The sequence below is a fragment of the Phodopus roborovskii genome, unplaced genomic scaffold (assembly GCF_943737965.1).
Source record: "Phodopus roborovskii unplaced genomic scaffold, PHOROB, whole genome shotgun sequence".
Taxonomy (NCBI): Eukaryota; Metazoa; Chordata; class Mammalia; order Rodentia; family Cricetidae; genus Phodopus; species Phodopus roborovskii.
In genome coordinates, this window is record NW_026125675.1 from 2,246,514 (window position 1) to 2,265,077 (window position 18,564).

Consider the following 18,564-nt stretch of genomic DNA (forward strand, 5'->3'; position numbering starts at 1 on the left):
ATCTCTCCAAAAAATTTAGAAATAAATGTTTTAAAAATTACTCCTATTTTCCCTGCTCCCGTGACCTAATAATAACTTATGTATTTTCTGTCTCAAATGAATTGCCTTCTCTTTTTATTTGCCATCCTAGAACCTATATGGCTTTTTGTGTCTGCCTTCTTCTATTTCAAGATCCATTCACTTTGTAGCACAACTACTTCATTCCTTGTGATGAATGAATGATATTCCTTTGTGTGAATAGACCACACTTGACTCATTTACTCATTTGTTCATAAGACTTTTGAATTGTTTCTCCTTTGAGTTTCATCTAAAGAATGCTGATATGAATATGTGCGTCAGTTTTGTGTGGACAAATGGTTTCTAGACTGCAGCTGGGTAAGGCTGTGACCAGGATTAAGTTCCTCACAGAGCCCCTAGCTTGGTACTGACACAGGGTGCATCAATTAATCCCAAGAGCTATTCTTGGAATGGGTAATTACAGCAGTTCTATCTGGCTTGGAGCCAGAAATACTGAAAAATGTTAGCACAGCAGATGGGGACATTAATTCCACCAACCCATGTGATTTACTGAGCCCAAGAAGCCAATCTGAAGGAGGTTCCTGAAGGCACCTGGATTTCAGGATGAAGTAGAAAAGAGCTAGCTGGTGGAACCCTGAAGAGCAGTTGTGTTTCCTAACGGGGCCACAGCAGGAAATCGGAGTCTTTGCTTGGAACTGGCCATATTCAAGGAATTAGTGGCTCTTTCTAATTGTGGAGCCAGCAGCAGCTATGAACAAAGGAGGACAATGAGGCACCTTCTCTAGACACTGTCAAGAAGTAGGCAGCAGCCAGATATAGTTCAAGGACAAGTTGTATACTTGAACAGGCAAGAGAGAGACACCATGTAGGTACTTTAAAGTTCCGTGACAAGCTTCAGGGAAGACCTACATAGTGATGGTGATGGTAAGAGCTACAGGTGGTAGAAGTGGAGGAAGAGGGCTGAAACTAAAAGAGAGATACACAGTCAGTGCTTATCCTCTTTCCCATTTCCCATGGGAGCAGTCCTGCTAACACACACTGTGGCATAAGGCTTACAAACAAAACAAAACAAAACAAAAAAAAAAAAAACCTCTGACGTCTGACCTCTGTCCTGCTAAACAAATAGTCCTGTTACAGACCTCTGCCTGAAAGGTTTCCAGAGGCTTTCAGCAGAGCCAGAGAAAGAAGGTAGACTGAAACGTTGAGCTGCTTCCCTGTTCAACACTCTGATCCACAAACCCCATAGGGCCTGCCTGACCTACAATAGTAGAAACAGACTGAAGATATGTAAGCACAAGCAAGGGCTATAGTGACTCCCACAAGCTCTACTGCAAGCCAGGGTTGGAAGGAGTGTGCATTATTCAGGTTCCATTGTGGGCAAATGGCCCTGAGCCACCCCCCTGTGAAACAGGGATGTGAGGGTAGGAGGGGTGACCTAAGTCCTGTGCCCAATTAAGAGATCAGATAGTGAAGAGTTTGGGAGCCCTTAAGGTAAGTAGGCCTTGGCTAATCCTGCAGGCTGATATAAAGTCCTGTAACCTCATAGGCAATATGCTAACTGGCAGGTCCCAAGGACAGTGTTTTCCACAGCCATGAACCAAAGGCTTACAGGAGGAAAGACACTGGACAACTATGAGGATAGCACCCATTCAAGCATCTTCACCTACACCAACAGCAACAGCACTAGAGGTGAGCAACAGGTGCCCTGGAAGTTCAGTCACCAGACTAGGTTGGCTATGCTAAAAACTACCAGCCACCCCCAATTTCTCTCTTCTACATATCTCTATCTCCCTTAGCTTTAATGATGATGTCATCGCGGACAGATAAGAGAACACTAAAACCATAACACTTCCCCTAGCCATTAGAAATCTATGTCCTTGGAAGGGTTCAAAAGATCTTCCTCCTTGGGGAAGAACAGGTTCTGTCTTTGTATCCTCTAAAGTCACAAAGAAGCTGAAGAGGTAGTCTTGAGACCATAGAACCACTGAAAGAAATGAGAAAGTTTGGCAGGCATCTGAGTGTGCTTGGCCCCAGAGAGGGCATCTGGGAAAGCTGTAGCAGAAGACAAATGACTAGGTTAGAAGACATTGTAACAGTTATATTGTTCAACCCAGGTGCCTAAGGCACACCATCAAAGCTGTTGTTCACTTCTGAGGAGAGCTAATAAATGGTCTTTCTTGAACAGTCCTAGGAACTGAGGATTTATCAGGGCAGCCTGAGTTCTGTTTTTAGAAGTTGTATGTGCAAAAGCCCCCAGCACCAAGTCTCTCCTTAAAGGCTCCCTAGAACTCTAGGTTGGCAACACCCTGCTCTGGGGTTGCCAGGGCCACAACTGTAGGAACAGGGACTTTGGGCCATACAAGCTAGGTTTCTGTACTTCACTTCCACAAAGTTGTTATGGTTCCTTCTAGGTTTCAGTGAGGTACAACACCCCTGTTTTCTGATGGAAGAGGCTTTGTTTTGTGCAAAGCTTCAAGCATATGTCAAAGGAATAGGGAGAATATAATGAAATCAGGTCCTTGTCATTCAGCTTCCATGGGTTTTATCTTATTTCATCTGTGACTCTTCTACTGTCTTTCTTCCTGATTCTTTTTATTTCAATTTTGCATTTTATTTATTTGCTTGTTTATTTATTGAAAGTGTGTGTGTGTGTGTGTGTGTGTGTGTGTGTGTGTGTGTGTGTTGCATATGGAGACCAGAGGACAACTTGGGGACATATTTATTTACCTGTGAGTGTATGTTGTGGTGAACGCAAAATTGAAATATGCTTGTGAGAGTGAGTTCTCCTCTTTCACCATGTATGTTCCACAGATCAAATTCAGAGTGCCTGTTTTGGGGGCAAATGTCTTTATCCACTAAGTCAACTCCACAGCCCCATACTGTGTTGTTTTGTTTTGTTTGTAAGTGAGAGTCTTCATATGCTTCTGAACCCATCCTGAAACTTTATATCATAAGATGGCCTTGAACTCACAATCCCCTGCCTCAACTTCCAGAGTTCTAGGATTACAGGCATTACTACTATGCCAAGAAAAAAAGTGTTATACTTTAAGTCGTCTTGAATCAAGGCTCAAATAAAGAGTACAGATTTCTGTTGGTTACTAGATCAAACTCAGCCCCTTATGCATGCTAAGCAAGCACTCTACCATGCAGCTAATTCCCTGGCTTAATTGCTAAATTTTTCATTTTCCTTGCAGTTTTTTTTTTAAAGAAAATAACCATTTTTCTGGACTTTCCCTCACTTCAAACATTGTTTGCGAATAACAAATATGATCTAGCATGCTTTTCTGAGTGTATTCATTATTACTTCTTTTGTCGTTTGTAGATAAACAGTTGATCTGAAGTTCTGACTGACACTACAGACAGAATCCTTTTGCAGAATTAATAGAAGTGAGAGCAAGTCCTGGGTTAGGAGCTTCCATGCACAACTTTATTGGGACATCAGCTCAAGCAGAACCCTCTCAACTTGAGCAGAAATGATTCTCTCCAGAGGGAGAGAGGCAAGCTTTCCTTTGTTTGCTGGAGTAGCCTGGAAATTTTCTCCTATCTATAGCTGTGATCTCAAAAAATGTTCTATTTTTCATATAAGATATTGGCTAGTCCTAGAAAGTCAGGTGCTGCCTCTTGTATATTTCTTTCCTGGCCTGGTACCTCTAGTCATGGTTGTATGATGTCTGAAGCTTCAAGGAGAGAGAAGACACTCGATGAGGGTGGATCAGGGTAGCCCTGGGTTTTGTTTTCAGTTATTGGCAGGTCTATACACCAAGCTAAGTAGACTCTTCCTCAAAGGTCAAGGCATCAAGGGGGAAGACAGATGGGCCAAGACTTGTTATCACATCCCAGTCACACTGTCAGACACCTGTAGGCCCAAGTAAAGAGACAGTGCTTTCAGTAAAAGCAGTTTTTAGGTCCCTGAACAATAATGTAAGTAACTGTTAGCACAACACATACCTCAGACTCATTCTCTGTCCATACATAATTATGTATGACCTTCAGAATTAGTGATGTTTGGATGGAGAGGTGGCTCAATGATTGAGAGCATTTACTGCTCTTACAGAAGACCCAATTCTAATCCCAGCATCCACAACAGGTGTCTCATAGCTTGAGTCTGTATCTCCAGGTCCAGGGGATCTGACACCTGTCCTCTGAGGGCAACTACACTCACATGCACATACCTAAATGCAAATACATACATCTACACATAATTTAAAACAAATCTTAAAAAAGAAGAATTGGAAATCTCGAAGTTAACTGACAGCCAGCAAAGCTAAAGTTCTTTAGTTTTCCCTCAGTGGCTAGATCAGTATATACAGCTGGTGTTGTGTGTTTCAGTGAAGACATTTTTCAGAAGCATCTCTTTTCCTGGGGAATCACAAGTTGCTGATGCATAATGTCCAGGTGTTTGGGAATGCCAAGCTCACTCTTCCCTGTCTTCCCTTCCTAGCTTGATTACTTTAATAAAGGAAATCATTCCTCAGTTTCCACCAGCAGGTTCTTCAGAGTGCAGCATGTATGATAAAAATAATATGTATGCTGGATTCTCCCCCCCCTCCCTTTTTAAGGCAACATCTCCCTATGTAGCCCTGGCTGGCATAGAATTCACTATGTAGACCAAATTGGACTCAAATTTGTGGCCAATCCTCCTGAGTGCTGAGATTATGAAAATGCACCACCATGCCCAGCTCTCTTTTCTTGTATTTCTCCATTCTTAAACAGTGATTTGGTTTACATCTCTCTCTTTTTCCTCCCACTAAGAATGTTGTTATCCAGAAATTAAAACTTAATGTTATCAATTATTCATTTTCTCTATGTCAGAACTCTCTCTCTCTCTCTCTCTCTCTCTCTCTCTCACACACACACACACACACACACACACACACACGCACGCACGCACGCACACACACCATCTCAAAACAGTGATAACAACACTACTATAAATAATATCAATACTGGGTACTGTTGCAGACACCCCTTGGGGGAGGGGGTGAGAAGATGCAGCACCAATGACTCAGGCACTGGGAGTCAGTGAGTAGTAGAGCATGCTGCAGACACGTTTATTCAGGAAGTTAGGTCTGCGTTTATACCCCATCCCAAGGTCTAATTGGCTCAGATGGCTGACTATGCATGTCCTCTCCTCATTGATGTCTGTGGTCAGGTGTCTCTCTGTCAGTGTCTCTGGGTGTTGGGCAGGCTTGACAGCTTGGCTCAGGGAGGAAGTGCCTGCTGCACATGTGCATGTGGACTGGCCTGGGCACCTGGGATAGGGGGACTGCGGCTTTGGTAGTTTCTCCTATAGGGTATAGTGGTAACTATCTGGAATCCCAGAAATTGGGAGGTAGAGGGAAGACAATCATGTGTTCAAGGCCATCTTCAGCTAAATAAGCAAGTCAGAGGCCACCCTGACCTATATAATAGTTACTCTGTCACCCGAAAAAAAAAAAAAAAGATTGACTAAGGGCTGTCTGTAGTAACAACTAAACAGTTAAAAGCACTGAAACTGTTATTATTTTTTAAAAAGTGATCTGTGAGAGAAAGATGCCATGGGACAGAGTTCAAGTGGAGTGTTTTTTGTTTGTTTGTTTGTTTGTTTTTTGTTTTGTTTTTAATTAGGGAAAGGGCTCATAAAAAGGGGAAAGGAGAGACTGCTTCTAGGGACAGGAACATTGGGAGAGGGGAAAGCGAAACAGAGAGAGGGAGAGAAAGAGAGGATGCAAGGTGGGCAGGGCTCTTTTAAAAGGGAACATAGTGAATGCGCCCAGGTGGTGCTCTTGGCTGCATCTGAGGTCATATCCTGTCAGAACCCTAAGGTCAGGCCAGTACAGATGCCTGAATACTAACAACTGCTCCTCAGAAGACCTGGATTTGATTCCAGCACCCATATGACATCTTAAAACCATTTTTACTTGCTTGGGTGGTAGTGGTGCATCCTTTAATCCCAGCACTTGGGAGGTAGAAGTAGGCAGATCTCTATGAGTTTGAGACCAGCTTGGTCTACAGAGTGAGTTCCAGGACAACCATGGCTATTATACACACAAACCCTATCTCAAAAAACAAAACAAACAAAAAATCTGTAACTCCAATTCCAGGAGATTTGATACCCTTTTCTGGCCTCTAATATAGTACATAGTCATACATTAAAGGAAAACAGCCATGCACATAAAAAAAGTGATAAGTTTTTAGGGGACTGGATAGATGACTTAACTGTTTGCTCTTCTAGAGGTACCAGGTTTGATTCCCAACACCCACATAATGGCTCACAGTTATCAGAGGAGATACTCTTCTGGCTTCTGTGGGTATTACATTAGCTTGGTCCACAGACATACTTGCAGGCAAAACACCTACGTACATAAATGAAATTTTAACATTTAAATAGGATTACTAAAGACCTAACATTTGTACATGTCCTTTCACACTGAGGATGTATGTCATTAAGTTGTGTAGTTGACACATTGTGCTTTCAATCCTTCTCTCCATAGTTATGCTATTGACTGTATATGTACATTTAGGTTCATTTGCTTTTGGTTTTGATAACCAGAGGTTACCTTTAAAAAAAAAAGACAGATATGCATCACCACACCTGGAAATCATATATTACATTTTAAGTTTAAATCTTAGAACAGACATAAGCCACTATGCTTTTAATCCCAATATACAGGATGCAGAGGCAGGGTAAATTCAAGTCCAGCCTCATATACATAGCAAGTTCTGTACCAGCCAGGTCTAAAAACTCTGTCTCAAAATACATTTTTTATAATTATGTAATATGTTAGTTATAAGGTTCTAAAGGAGGTGGGCATGGCGGCACACACCTTTGATTCCAGCACCATCAGAGTCAGAGGCAGATGAATCTGTATGAGTTGGACACCACCCCGGTCTATGTAGCAAGTTCCAGCACCATCCAGGGCTATGTAGACTCTGTCTCAAAAAAACCAAAAAACCAAAATAGTATTAGTATTAATAGTAACAACAACAACAATAATAATGCTCCAAAGGAGCATTGTTGGGAGTTGACTTTTGCTACCTTTCTCTTGTCCATTTCATTATGAATCTTGTTCTACTATGTTCAGGCAGGAGAGACAGGCTGCTCTGGTGTCATTACTAGAGGCTCTGGTTCCCCTTTTACTGCTGCCTGGGACTGGCTAGTTCTTTACCTGACTTTGCCGTGCTCTGCCTGGTTTGGAGTCTATCATCTGGAAAGGGCTCTGGCAAGCATTTAATTTGCTTCTCTTTAAACTAGAGGTTCCAAATACCACCCAGTCCCCCTGCTCTGCTCCAGTTCACCTGCTGTACTTTCTCAGGGGAGATACATTGACAGTCTGAGTGTTCTCTGTTCTCAGGTCTATTAAAAGGCTCCATTGTCACCAGGTTCTGGTGGCACACACCTTTAATCCCAGCACTCGGGAGGCATAGGCAGGCAGATCTCTGTGAGTTTCAGGCTGGCCTCACCTGGTCTACAGAGCGAGTTCCAGGACAGCCAGAGCTGTTGTTACACAGAGAAACCCTGTCTTGAAAAACAAACAAACAAAAACCATCCTATTGCTTCATACCATTTCTTTCTACATAGAGACTAAGACTCTCTGAGTTTTGGGTTATCAATGTCCTATATTCCTACATCTCATATTGGGGATTCATGGGAATCTGTGTAGGGTTTCCTGTTAGAAACAAATAGGTTACTACACAGGATGCATTAGTGCTGCAGGTGAGATTTACCTGTCCCTCCTAGCACAGCCAGGACAGCCCTGTCTTTCTTGAGCTATTTTGTGCTGGGTTTGAGCGGGGATGGCATTGTTTTTTATTTTTGGTTTTGTTTTTGTTTTGTTTTTTGTAATGAATAGACGGTAGAATTCTAGCAAGCATAGGCCTCTTTGTGTGTGTTTTTCTAGTGCTGTGAAGCCTTATTATACAATAGCAGAGATTGAAGCTTACAATTATTCTGGCAAAATGCAGCAGTGGCAAATGTGCCTCTTTTATAAGGACCCCAGACCTACTGAGTTAGGGCTCACACCAATAGCCTCACATGCAGGGCTCACGTGGAGCAAGAAAAAGTGGGACCAAGATGCTGGTGCAGCTGTGTAAACCTTTGTGGAGTTCCTCCTCTATTCTGTACCTCTTTCTTCCAGGTCCCTTCGAAGGTCCCAACTATCACATTGCTCCCAGGTGGGTGTACCACCTCACCAGCACGTGGATGATCCTTGTAGTCATTGCATCCATCTTCACTAACGGACTTGTGCTGGCAGCCACCATGAGGTTCAAGAAGCTGCGCCATCCTCTGAACTGGATTCTGGTGAACTTGGCAGTTGCTGACCTAGCAGAGACCATCATTGCCAGCACTATCAGTGTTGTGAACCAAATCTATGGCTACTTTGTGCTAGGCCACCCTTTGTGTGTGGTGGAAGGCTATGTTGTCTCCCTGTGTGGTAAGCTAAAGAAAACCATACTGCAAACCCTGAGGTTCACATATGGTGTGCATGTATGAGGCACAGTATGAAGGGAGATACTTAAGGTAAAAGCTGGATTACAGTCAGAACAGTGGTTGGAGGACAGGCTTACAAAATTCTGAAGGCTTCAATCTGAGCACACATTTTCAGCTGTTTGCTTGAGTCCAACAATGAGACAGACTCTAGCTTTAAGTACTGACTTTGGGACGATGGGCTGTTGTGAAATATTATTTTAAGGTTTGTTATATTTCTTCCTACTGCTTTTGTTTACAATGCAAAAACAGGTTCCATTTGTTTGATCAAATAAAATTAACCTGTGGTCAGGAGACTGAATCGACATTAGCTGATAGGAAGTAGTAAGGAGGAACCAAGTGTAGCTAGTGTTCTGAAGTAGGAGCAAAACTTAAGGTCTTGTGGGTTTTCAGGAGAGCTAAACAAAGAGAGAAAGCTAGCTGCTTGCAATTCAACTTCTTTGAGTTAACAAGATTTCACTTCAACCTTTGCATCCTGAATTCTATAGATGGGTGGAGGGGAGGTCTAGACAAATTTCCTTACGTGGCTTCAAGAGATCTGGTTGCACAAGGAAACCGAATTCCCTCCTGCTGCAGTCCTGGCCCTTTCTGCCGCCCCACTGCTGGTAGGAGCAGAATTGAAGTTGCTGATTAGAACAGCAGTTGCTTAAGGGGCACTGCTGAATTGGATGAAAAACAGTGGCGCTCATGTGGGAAGAGATAGATCATGAGTCAGAATTCCAGAACCATATGAAGGGACGACTCTGGGCACCTCGGAGGGACTCCTACCCAAATCAGGGATATTTGTGTTTTCATCCTGTCTCTAAGGCTAGTAAATGACACTGGGAGGGCTGATCCCAGGGAAAGACACCAGTGTTGCTGATTCTTATTTACTCTTTGCTCTTTTTGGCTGTTGTAGAGGCCTACCACCCAGCTCCCAAACAAACACACACACACAAATTATTATTTCTTATGAGTGCCCGGCCTTAGCTTGTCTTTTTTTCTAGCCAGCTTTTCTTAAATTATCCCATCTATCTTTTGCCTCTAAGCTTTTACCTTTCTCTATTTATATATAATTTTCTTTACTTCTTTTTCCATGGCTTGCTGGGTTCTCTTCTCCTTGTTCTATCTTGCTCCTTCCTCTCTTCCTCCTAGATTTCTCCTCCTATTTATTCTCTCTGCCTACCAGTCCCACCTATTCCTCTCCTGCCGCGCTATTAGCTGTTCAGCTCTTTATTAGACCAATCTGGTGTTTTATACATGCAAAGTTAGACATACAGAGTTAAACAAATGCAACATAAAAGAATTCATCACATCTTTGCATCATTAAACAAATGTTCCACAGCACAAACAAGTGTAAGACATCTTTAAATAATATTCTTCAACACACCAGAGCTTTCAAGATATTGACTGGATTTGTGGTGATAAATTATTTATGCTTTACTAAATCTTGCCTGAGGACTCAGAAAGCAAAGTCATCCTCAAGCTATTGAGAGCAGGTAGTGGTGGCACACACCTTGGGAGGTGGAGGCAGATGGATATCTGTAGTTCAAGGCCACACTGAGCTACAAAAGAAACAGCTTACACAAAGATGATCTTAGCACTTGGGTTCACATACCTTTAATCCTAGGACTCGTGAGAGGTATTTAAGACAGGAACAGGGTCTCAGAACTGGCATTCATTCTATAGCCACATTGAGGATAGGAAGGAATTCAGTGTCAGGATTCTCCAGCCACATTGAGAGCATAGCAGTTTGGGACTTCAGTCTGAGGTTTGGTGGAGCCAGGATCACCTTACAGTCTGAGGTAAAGATAAGAGCTAGTGGCTGGCTGCTTTACTTTTCTAATCTTCACCTTGAGACTTTAAGAAATCATAAATAATATCACCACATGGATTCAAAACTCCTTTCATTATAACCATTAATAAGACCTGTTGGCTATGATTTGCTTAGGTTGGGTAGCTAAAGGCTAGTGAGCTGTGTTTGTTCCTGAGGACTCAAATGATAGAAAGAGAGAAACTCCCGAAAGTTGTCCTCTAACATTTACATACACACCATGGCTACACACACATACGTACCCTAAAAAGTAGTTGCTAAGAAGTACCAGTGTGCTAGGCTCTGTGCTGGGGGTTGTGTCTCCATTACTCCTTTCTTATCTCTAAATGGATATAGAGAGTCCAGGAGTAGCTAGTCTGGAAGACAGGCTCTGCTGAGCATATATGAGAAGGGATGGCTTAAACACCATGTGTGTAAGCAGAGACTTTGAGAGCTCTGGACTGGGGGTGATGACAGACAAATTGACCTGGTTGGAACGCCACTTGCCTACCTGCATACTCATTAGTAGCTGCCCCTGCTCTTGGTTCCTCATCATTGTCTCGCCTTGCCCCTCACCCAATTGTGGTTAGAAAGAAGATGGGAAGGAGAGTAGGAAGATAAAGGGGAGGAAGTGATGCCATGCTGTAAATGTGGAACCAGGCTGGCAGGGAAAACTGCTTGTAACAGGATACCAACTGGGTTTAGTAGGGAAGAGAAGCAGAAGAGCCCGAGGGAGATGGGAAAAGAAGGTGAGACAGACCTCATTAAAAAAATGGACTGGAAAAAAATGTCCATTCACCAAGAGGTACACCGCACTCTGGACCAGAAAACATTTCAGATGATTTTGTGTGGTAGCTATGAGAGAGTCTTAAAAGCTGTTAGCTAGTAGGAGGAAACAGTGTGAACAATTCTTTGCTCAACTTGAAGCTCTGGTCTATCTCTTCTCCCTCATAGGCATCACAGGCCTCTGGTCCCTGGCCATCATTTCCTGGGAGAGGTGGCTGGTGGTCTGCAAACCCTTTGGCAATGTGAGATTTGACACTAAGCTGGCCACTGTGGGAATCATCTTCTCCTGGGGCTGGGCTGCTGTGTGGACAGCCCCACCAATCTTTGGTTGGAGCAGGTAAGAGTGTAATGATGCTAGGAAAGTAGCCCCTGTAACATCAAGTGGGGATGGTCAGACTGTGATCTCCAGGAAGGTCAAGTCATTTCTGGTTTCTGGGCCTGCATGACTCCTTGCTTATAAGAAGGAGGGAGGAAAATCTCTGCAGACTCTCAGTGCAGCATACACATGAATGTATGGATATATTTGCCTATGGTATCAAAAGGGGCCCTGTAAATGTTTGTCTCAAATATAAGAAACTCGCAAGAACACTAGGAAAACCCAAAATGCCCAACCTATGTCTATAGTGTAAGTGAACACAGGGTACATTTAGATTTCAGGGCCCTCTTAAAAGCATTTATCATACATTTTACCCTGCCACCTTCACAGGTTTCTTGGAAGGTTCACCTGGTCATGTATATCCTGGCCAGGCTCATTCTTTGGAGGAAATACTCAAAACTTATGAGACAATGGTTTAGATGTTTGGTTGGAAAGAATGAGATATGGACAATTGATTTCACTGTTGTACACAACAACCTGGGTGATTTTTTAAAAAAGATTTATTTATTGTGAGTACAGTGTTATACCTGCATGTATCCCTGCAGTCCCTAAGGCACCAGATCTCCTTACAGATGGTTCTGAGCCATGATGTAGTTGCTGGGAATTGAACTAAGGACCTCTGGAAAAACAGCCAGTGCTCTTAACCTCTGAGCCATCTCTCCAACAACTATAGACATTAGTCTTGAGTGTGTGTTCTTGTGGCATTTTGGACAGGTACTATTCTTTCTTTGGGAAACTTTCATAATTCTATGAAATAAGCCTTGGAAAAAACTTGTCTTTCTCCAGAACCACAATGGCTGCTAGAAACTAAGAGCACCCTAATGCTAGCCCTAGTAGAGGCCCAGACTGGATGATCTATTTCATCTCCATGATTACCCAGTGAGCATGTCCCTTCATTATGGCCCTGGGATAATGGCATTAGAAAAAATTCAGATATTCATAGGTATTCCTAAAAAGTAAGAGGAAGAGGAAGCCTCCTGTCTGTCTTAGGAAAATTGTCTATAACCAAATAATTACACAATCTTCAAGAGTTTTAAGGTGATGAGAATGTTCTGGAAGTAAAACACTGTGTAGATATGAAATGCTATTGATTTGTTCACTTCTCGTTGGTTAATTTCTTCTCCATTTAAAAACCTTCTGACTGAAGTCAGGGGTGTGCCCTGGCTGATTGGGCAGGTTCCTGGTTGTCCTAGCTTGAATTAGGATGGGCTGCTTGCCCTTCTTTTTAGGTACTGGCCTTATGGCCTGAAGACATCCTGTGGCCCAGACGTGTTCAGTGGCACCTTGTACCCTGGGGTTCAGTCTTATATGATGGTCCTCATGATCACATGCTGCATCTTCCCACTCAGCATCATCGTGCTCTGCTACCTCCAAGTGTGGCTGGCCATCCGATCAGTAAGTCCTTCACCCTCCTGCCCTCATCCCAAACTAGCCAGATGTCTAGGCAAGCTCATAGGCACGCCTGGTAACTTTCCTGCCTTCACACTGCTCTGATCACAAATCAACCAGTCCATCTGAGTCTCTTAAACTACATTTTTTGGAGAAAAGGTCTCATTATGGAGACCTGGCTGGCCTGAAACTTGCCTCTGCCAGCTGAGTATATACCATCACACCTGGCTTAAACTGTTTTTTAATTTCCATGTGTCTTAGTCATTGCTTTATTGCTCTGAAGAGATACCATAATCAAAGCAACTCTTATACAAGAAAGCATTTAATTGAGGGCTTACTTATAATTTCAAAGGTTTAGTCCATCATCATTATGGTAGGAATATGACAGGCATGATACTGGAACAGTAGCAAAGAGCTACATCCTGATCCTCAGGCAGAGAGAGAAATAACTGGCCTGGTGTGAGGTTTTGAAACATCAAATTCCACCCTGCCTTCGCTTCTTGAATGCTGGGATTACAGGAATGTAATAAAAAACTCAAGATCATTCTCTGCTATGTAGCAAATTCAAGGCTAGCCTGATCTCTATGAGACCCCCATCTCAAACAAAACAAAACACTGAGTAGTGTAAAGCAAGATGTTCCTTTGAGAGAGAAATTTGAGGTTCTTTTTTAAATTAATTAAATTCATTTATTTTACATTCCTCCTCTCCTCCAAGCCCCCTCCATCCCCCCTCTGTTCCTACTTCACAATGTACTTCTCATCTGTTTCTGTTCAGGAAAGGTCTCCCATGGGTATCAACAAAGCATGGCATATCAAGTTGCAGTAAGACTAAGCACCTCTCCTTGTATTAATGTTAGGCAAAGTAACCCAGTGTGAGGAGTAGGGTTACAGAAGCCAGCCATATATATGTATATTTTGATTGTATTCTTTCCCCTCTCCCCAAATTCCCCCCACCCAACTTCATGTTATCCCCATCTCTCTAATAAAAACATAAAACAAAAAACAAAGGTTAAACAAATTAAACAAAAATTAAGGTAAAAATATTAAAACATAACAAAAAAATGTATACACACAAAAAAATCAACAAAGAAATAATAACAACAAAAACTTCGAGTCTGTTTCATGTTATAAGCTACTCCTGGGCATAAAGCCTACCCTGGAGTGTGGTGACATTCCATTGTACAAAACTGATTTTCCATTTACCAGCATATATTAGTTGCAAATAGCTTCTTGGTTAGAGGTGGGACTTCTACCTCTCTATGTTATAATTTTCTATGGTTTAAACTTGTGTAGGTCTTGTATGTGCCCTAAATGGGATTTTTTTAATCAAACTCCTATACTCAGGGCTCAGGGATCTATGCAGAAAAGGAGTCAGAAAGATTGTAAGATCTAGAAGTGGTGAATGACTCCAAGGAAATAGTGTTATCCAGACACAACAACACTGATACACATGAATGAAGTTCTTGCAGTTTTAACCCTGGCTTCCTTGTTCTCACTCCTATGGGATGGAAAGTGACTGCCTGTCCATTCCTAGAGGACCCAATAAGTGAGCAGAACTGTGCCTTTCCCCTGGCCCAGAACAATCCTCCCATGGAGCATAATCTACAGAGCACCTGCATCCCCTTCACAGGAGTCTTATTTATTGTTCTATGGCTGGTAAGAGACATCATGACCAAGGCAACTTATAAAAAGAATGCATCTAATTAGGGGAAGCTTATAGTTTCAGAGGGTGAGTCCATGACCATCATGATTGAAAGCATGGCAGTGGGTAGGCAGGCATGGTGATGGTGCAGTAGCTGAGAGCTTATATCCTGATTCGTAAGAAAGAGATAGACCAACTGGGCAGTGGTGGCACCTTTAATCCCAGCACTAGGGAGGCACAGGCAGGTGGATCTCTGTGAGTTCAACACTATCCTGGTCTACAAAGTTCCAGGACAGCATGCTCTAAAGCTACAGAGAAACCCTGTTTTGAGAGAGACACAGAGAGAGAGACAGAGAGAGAGAGACAGAGAGGGACTGACCCTGGCATGGTCTTTCTAAATCTCAAAGCTCAACCCTAGTGATGCACATCCTCCAACAAAGCCACACCTCCTAATCCTTATAAGACCATTTCACCAACTAGGGACCAGTCATTCAAATATATGAGCCTATGAGGCCATTCTCATTCAAACCACCACAATGGGACTCTTGGGTAAGATCAAGAAGAGGACTAAATGGTGCTATTTGCCCTCAGACCTGCTCTCCACAGTCCTGTGTCTGGTGTTCCATCCTAGAATGCCAATTCTGTCAGCAATCCTTATCCCGCTACCACTGGACCAGGCTACCACTGGAGATTCCCCAGCAAAAAAAAAAAAAAAGGTAGTAAGGAGATGTGTGACCTGGGTACTGTATGCTGAGAGGTCTGTGCTCCTCTACTGGTCTCCCTCTCCAGCACTAATTGCCCCTTTGTCAAACAACTCCCCTACCATTTATTCCATGTTCTATTTGTTCATTGATGAGACCCTATGTAACAGAAAGTCCCTCCAGGTGGTGCTTTTCCTATATAGCTGCTTTGTGCTCACCCCTGAATGAACAGGTATTTATAAGGTCTTTCTGGAAAAGACCATGAACTACACCAGAAGGCTCCACTCACTTTTGTGTCTTGTAATGAAGGCTGCAATTTGGTCCCTGGGTTGGTTGCCCCATATCAGAATCAATTTAGTTAGCTCCCATAGAGTTTCCTTCAAGCTTTAGCATTATTAGCTCTTGGCTAGCAAAACCCTGGATTCTAGCCCTCATAGTTCCTTTTACAGATAACTGCCTTCCAGGGTAGATAATGGCTGGCCTCTATCCTCTAGAAAGCCTGGGGAAAGTGTGTATATGGCTCTTGCATTGCTGCTAGGCACCCTGCCAGGCCTGGTTTTGTTAAAGCAAACTTGACTTCTAGGGCTCAGTTCAGGACTCCAGAATGAAACCTGAGCACAAGACTAGATCTTTTTGGAAGGGATCATATAAAGGCTAAGCTCTGTCTCCGTAGTTCTCCTTCACAAGCTTCTGTGAAATTACAGACTACAACTTCAAAAGTCTTGTCTGAGGGTGACCTTGGCCAGTCCAGCCACTTGTTACCTCAAGGCCTATAGGAACTCCTACAAAGCTCCAGGACCACTCTGGATGTCAAGTCAAGCCATTCATTGACTTAGGGTAGGACCCAAGATTGGAACACTAGGTGGAGCATTTCCTACTCCCATAGATCCTTAGATTTCCTTCGCCTTGATAGTGTCCTTACTCAATGCTTGGGAAGTAGCAATATTCCCTCCAGATATAGAACCCTAACTGATTTCCCTATTCATTGTCCTTGTCTTCTCTAGGTGGCAAAGCAACAGAAAGAATCTGAATCCACCCAAAAGGCCGAGAAGGAGGTGACACGAATGGTAGTGGTGATGATCTTCGCATACTGCCTCTGCTGGGGACCCTATGCTTTTTTTGCATGCTTTGCTACTGCCCACCCTGGCTATGCTTTCCACCCTCTTGTGGCCTCCATACCATCCTACTTTGCCAAGAGTGCCACTATCTACAACCCCATTATCTATGTCTTTATGAACCGGCAGGTAAGCAAGAGCATGCACAGATTCATTTCAAAATGGCCCATAACTCAGTGAAGGTTCTTACCTGGAATCAAGTCATCAATGAGAAAGCCTTATGGAGAAACTGGGGGTGGGGACTGATGATGCTCCTCCAAGAAAATGAGTGTGGAAAGGCTCTTCATGTGACCTACACTCGCCAGACCTCCCCTTAACCATGAGCTCTGGTACCTTTGCACTATGTTCACCTAAGTCTGGACACTTAAGAAAGTGCAGTGCACTACAAGTACTTCCCTTCTGATGACCACATAACTATGGACAGGAATCTTCTAAAGGTGCTGCTAAAATATAGATGTACTAAGCACTCCATGAGCATACAATAACCCCAGCTAGTTTTGCTCCTCTTGTATTTACAGACTCAACTCAAAATTTTTCCATTTTCTTACCTTGACTTTGGGATTTTTGCCTCCTTAAAAGTTTAGCCTTTCTTGACTACACTAGCTAAGAGTTTACAAGCTTTTATGAACTCATGAATTAGTTCAGAGAGGGTCTTGTCTGATGGAAACCATCCATAGCTGCCATACTGGACTTTGACACAAGTTGCTTATGACTCTTAGACCCTTCTAGTAGGTTATACATGAACCTTAAGAAGGTTCATCACCTTCTGAGTGTCATTTGCTTTCTTTTTTCCTTGAATCCATCATATGCATTTCATTAAGGGGCATCTACTGTGTGAGTTATTAGTAATCAGAAGTGTTAACTGGGGCCTCTCATTTCATCAGACTCCGAGTCTTTCCAATCGATTCATTCCTCTTTCCTCTATCATCTTCCTTCCTCTTAAATGGAACACAGGGCCTGGTGCATGTCAGGCAAATTCTCTACCCCAGATCTCCTCTTCCAAAAACTGAAAGCAGTCCTAGAAATAGATCCTTGTGAAAGACAGGAAACAAAGGTGGCCAGGTGTGTAAATTTTGTTTTCCCTCATTCTGCCATATTCCAAGAAAAATGGAACAGGGGATTCCATTCTTGTTCACTGCTATCTCCTTCCAGAATAGAGTCAGTAATGAAGTAAGACCTCAGTAAGTAGATGCTGAATGGATTTCTTGCCTTATCTGCCAGTTTTTCAGTTAAGTTCATGTTGTTATTTAGTCCATCTTTCATGCTATCAATGTCAACTTGAGAGTTTTAATGTTAGAGGGAATGGAGATAATCCCAAATAGAACTGAAATTAGGTGACACTTTTAGTTTGTGTTCTCAAAGCTTTGTAGCTGAGCTCCTTAGTTGGCAGTGGTTTTGGTCACTGCCTAAGTATCCTGAGGCTACCACAATAAATTCCATAAGGTTTATGACTTAAGACAACAGAATTGTAGCTCAGTGGCAGAGTACTTGCCTAGTATAAACAGAGCCCTAGGCTAAGTTCCTAGTATGCAACAAATAAACAAACGAAGAAGAAAATAGGAATTAAGTTTCTCACAGTTGTGGAGTCCAGAAATATGAGGTTTATGTGTCAGTATTATTATTGTTCCTTCTTGAGGTGCTTAGAGAGTATTAGTCTTCTCTCTCTCTCCCAGCCTCCCTTGTCCTATGATCACGGACATGCTGCCCCAATATTATTCTTCACATAATCATTTTTCCTTATGTATAGTATTGTCTACATCTTCCTCTCCTCGCAAGAACACTGGTCACTGGGCTAGTGACAATCCTAATCCAGTATGATCTCATTGTAACATAGATATGCAAAGATTCCAGTTTCAAAAAAGACATAGTCACAGGTTCCAGTAATTAGGGTTTGCCATTTTTAGGAGCAGTCACAATTCAACTAGAATCACCACTAACCACTAAATTAGATGATTTAGACCTCCTCCATTCATGTGTGTAAAGAATGAACTGAGCCTTCCTCATCCCACTCATGGTATTCTGAATAGAAGAAGGGAAGGTGTACATCCACGAAGAGAAAGTGCCAAATGTCCTAAGCCTCGCCTTTAGCACAGTGTACTAGCCGTTTCTGCTTTGCTGAATAATGCTTTCTGTCCTTCTAGTTTCGAAACTGCATCTTACAGCTCTTTGGAAAGAAGGTTGATGATAGCTCTGAACTTTCCAGCACCTCTAAAACAGAAGTCTTACCCATCTCTTCAGTGTCGCCTGCATGAGGTCTGCCTCCAACCTGTCCCTTCCA

At 42.7% G+C, this 18,564-nt stretch overlaps 1 protein-coding gene across 1 annotated transcript; it reads left to right on the top strand.

Annotated features, from left to right (window-relative positions):
• Positions 1-1,577: 1,577 nt before the first annotated feature.
• Positions 1,578-18,538, top strand: LOC127217363 (medium-wave-sensitive opsin 1). Its single transcript, XM_051178350.1, has 6 exons — positions 1,578-1,707; positions 8,136-8,432; positions 11,232-11,400; positions 12,669-12,834; positions 16,176-16,415; positions 18,428-18,538. Exons 1-6 carry the CDS (start codon positions 1,611-1,613, stop codon positions 18,536-18,538), a joined length of 1,080 nt encoding a protein of 359 aa, XP_051034307.1. The 5' UTR covers positions 1,578-1,610.
• The last annotated feature ends 26 nt before the right edge of the window (positions 18,539-18,564 follow it).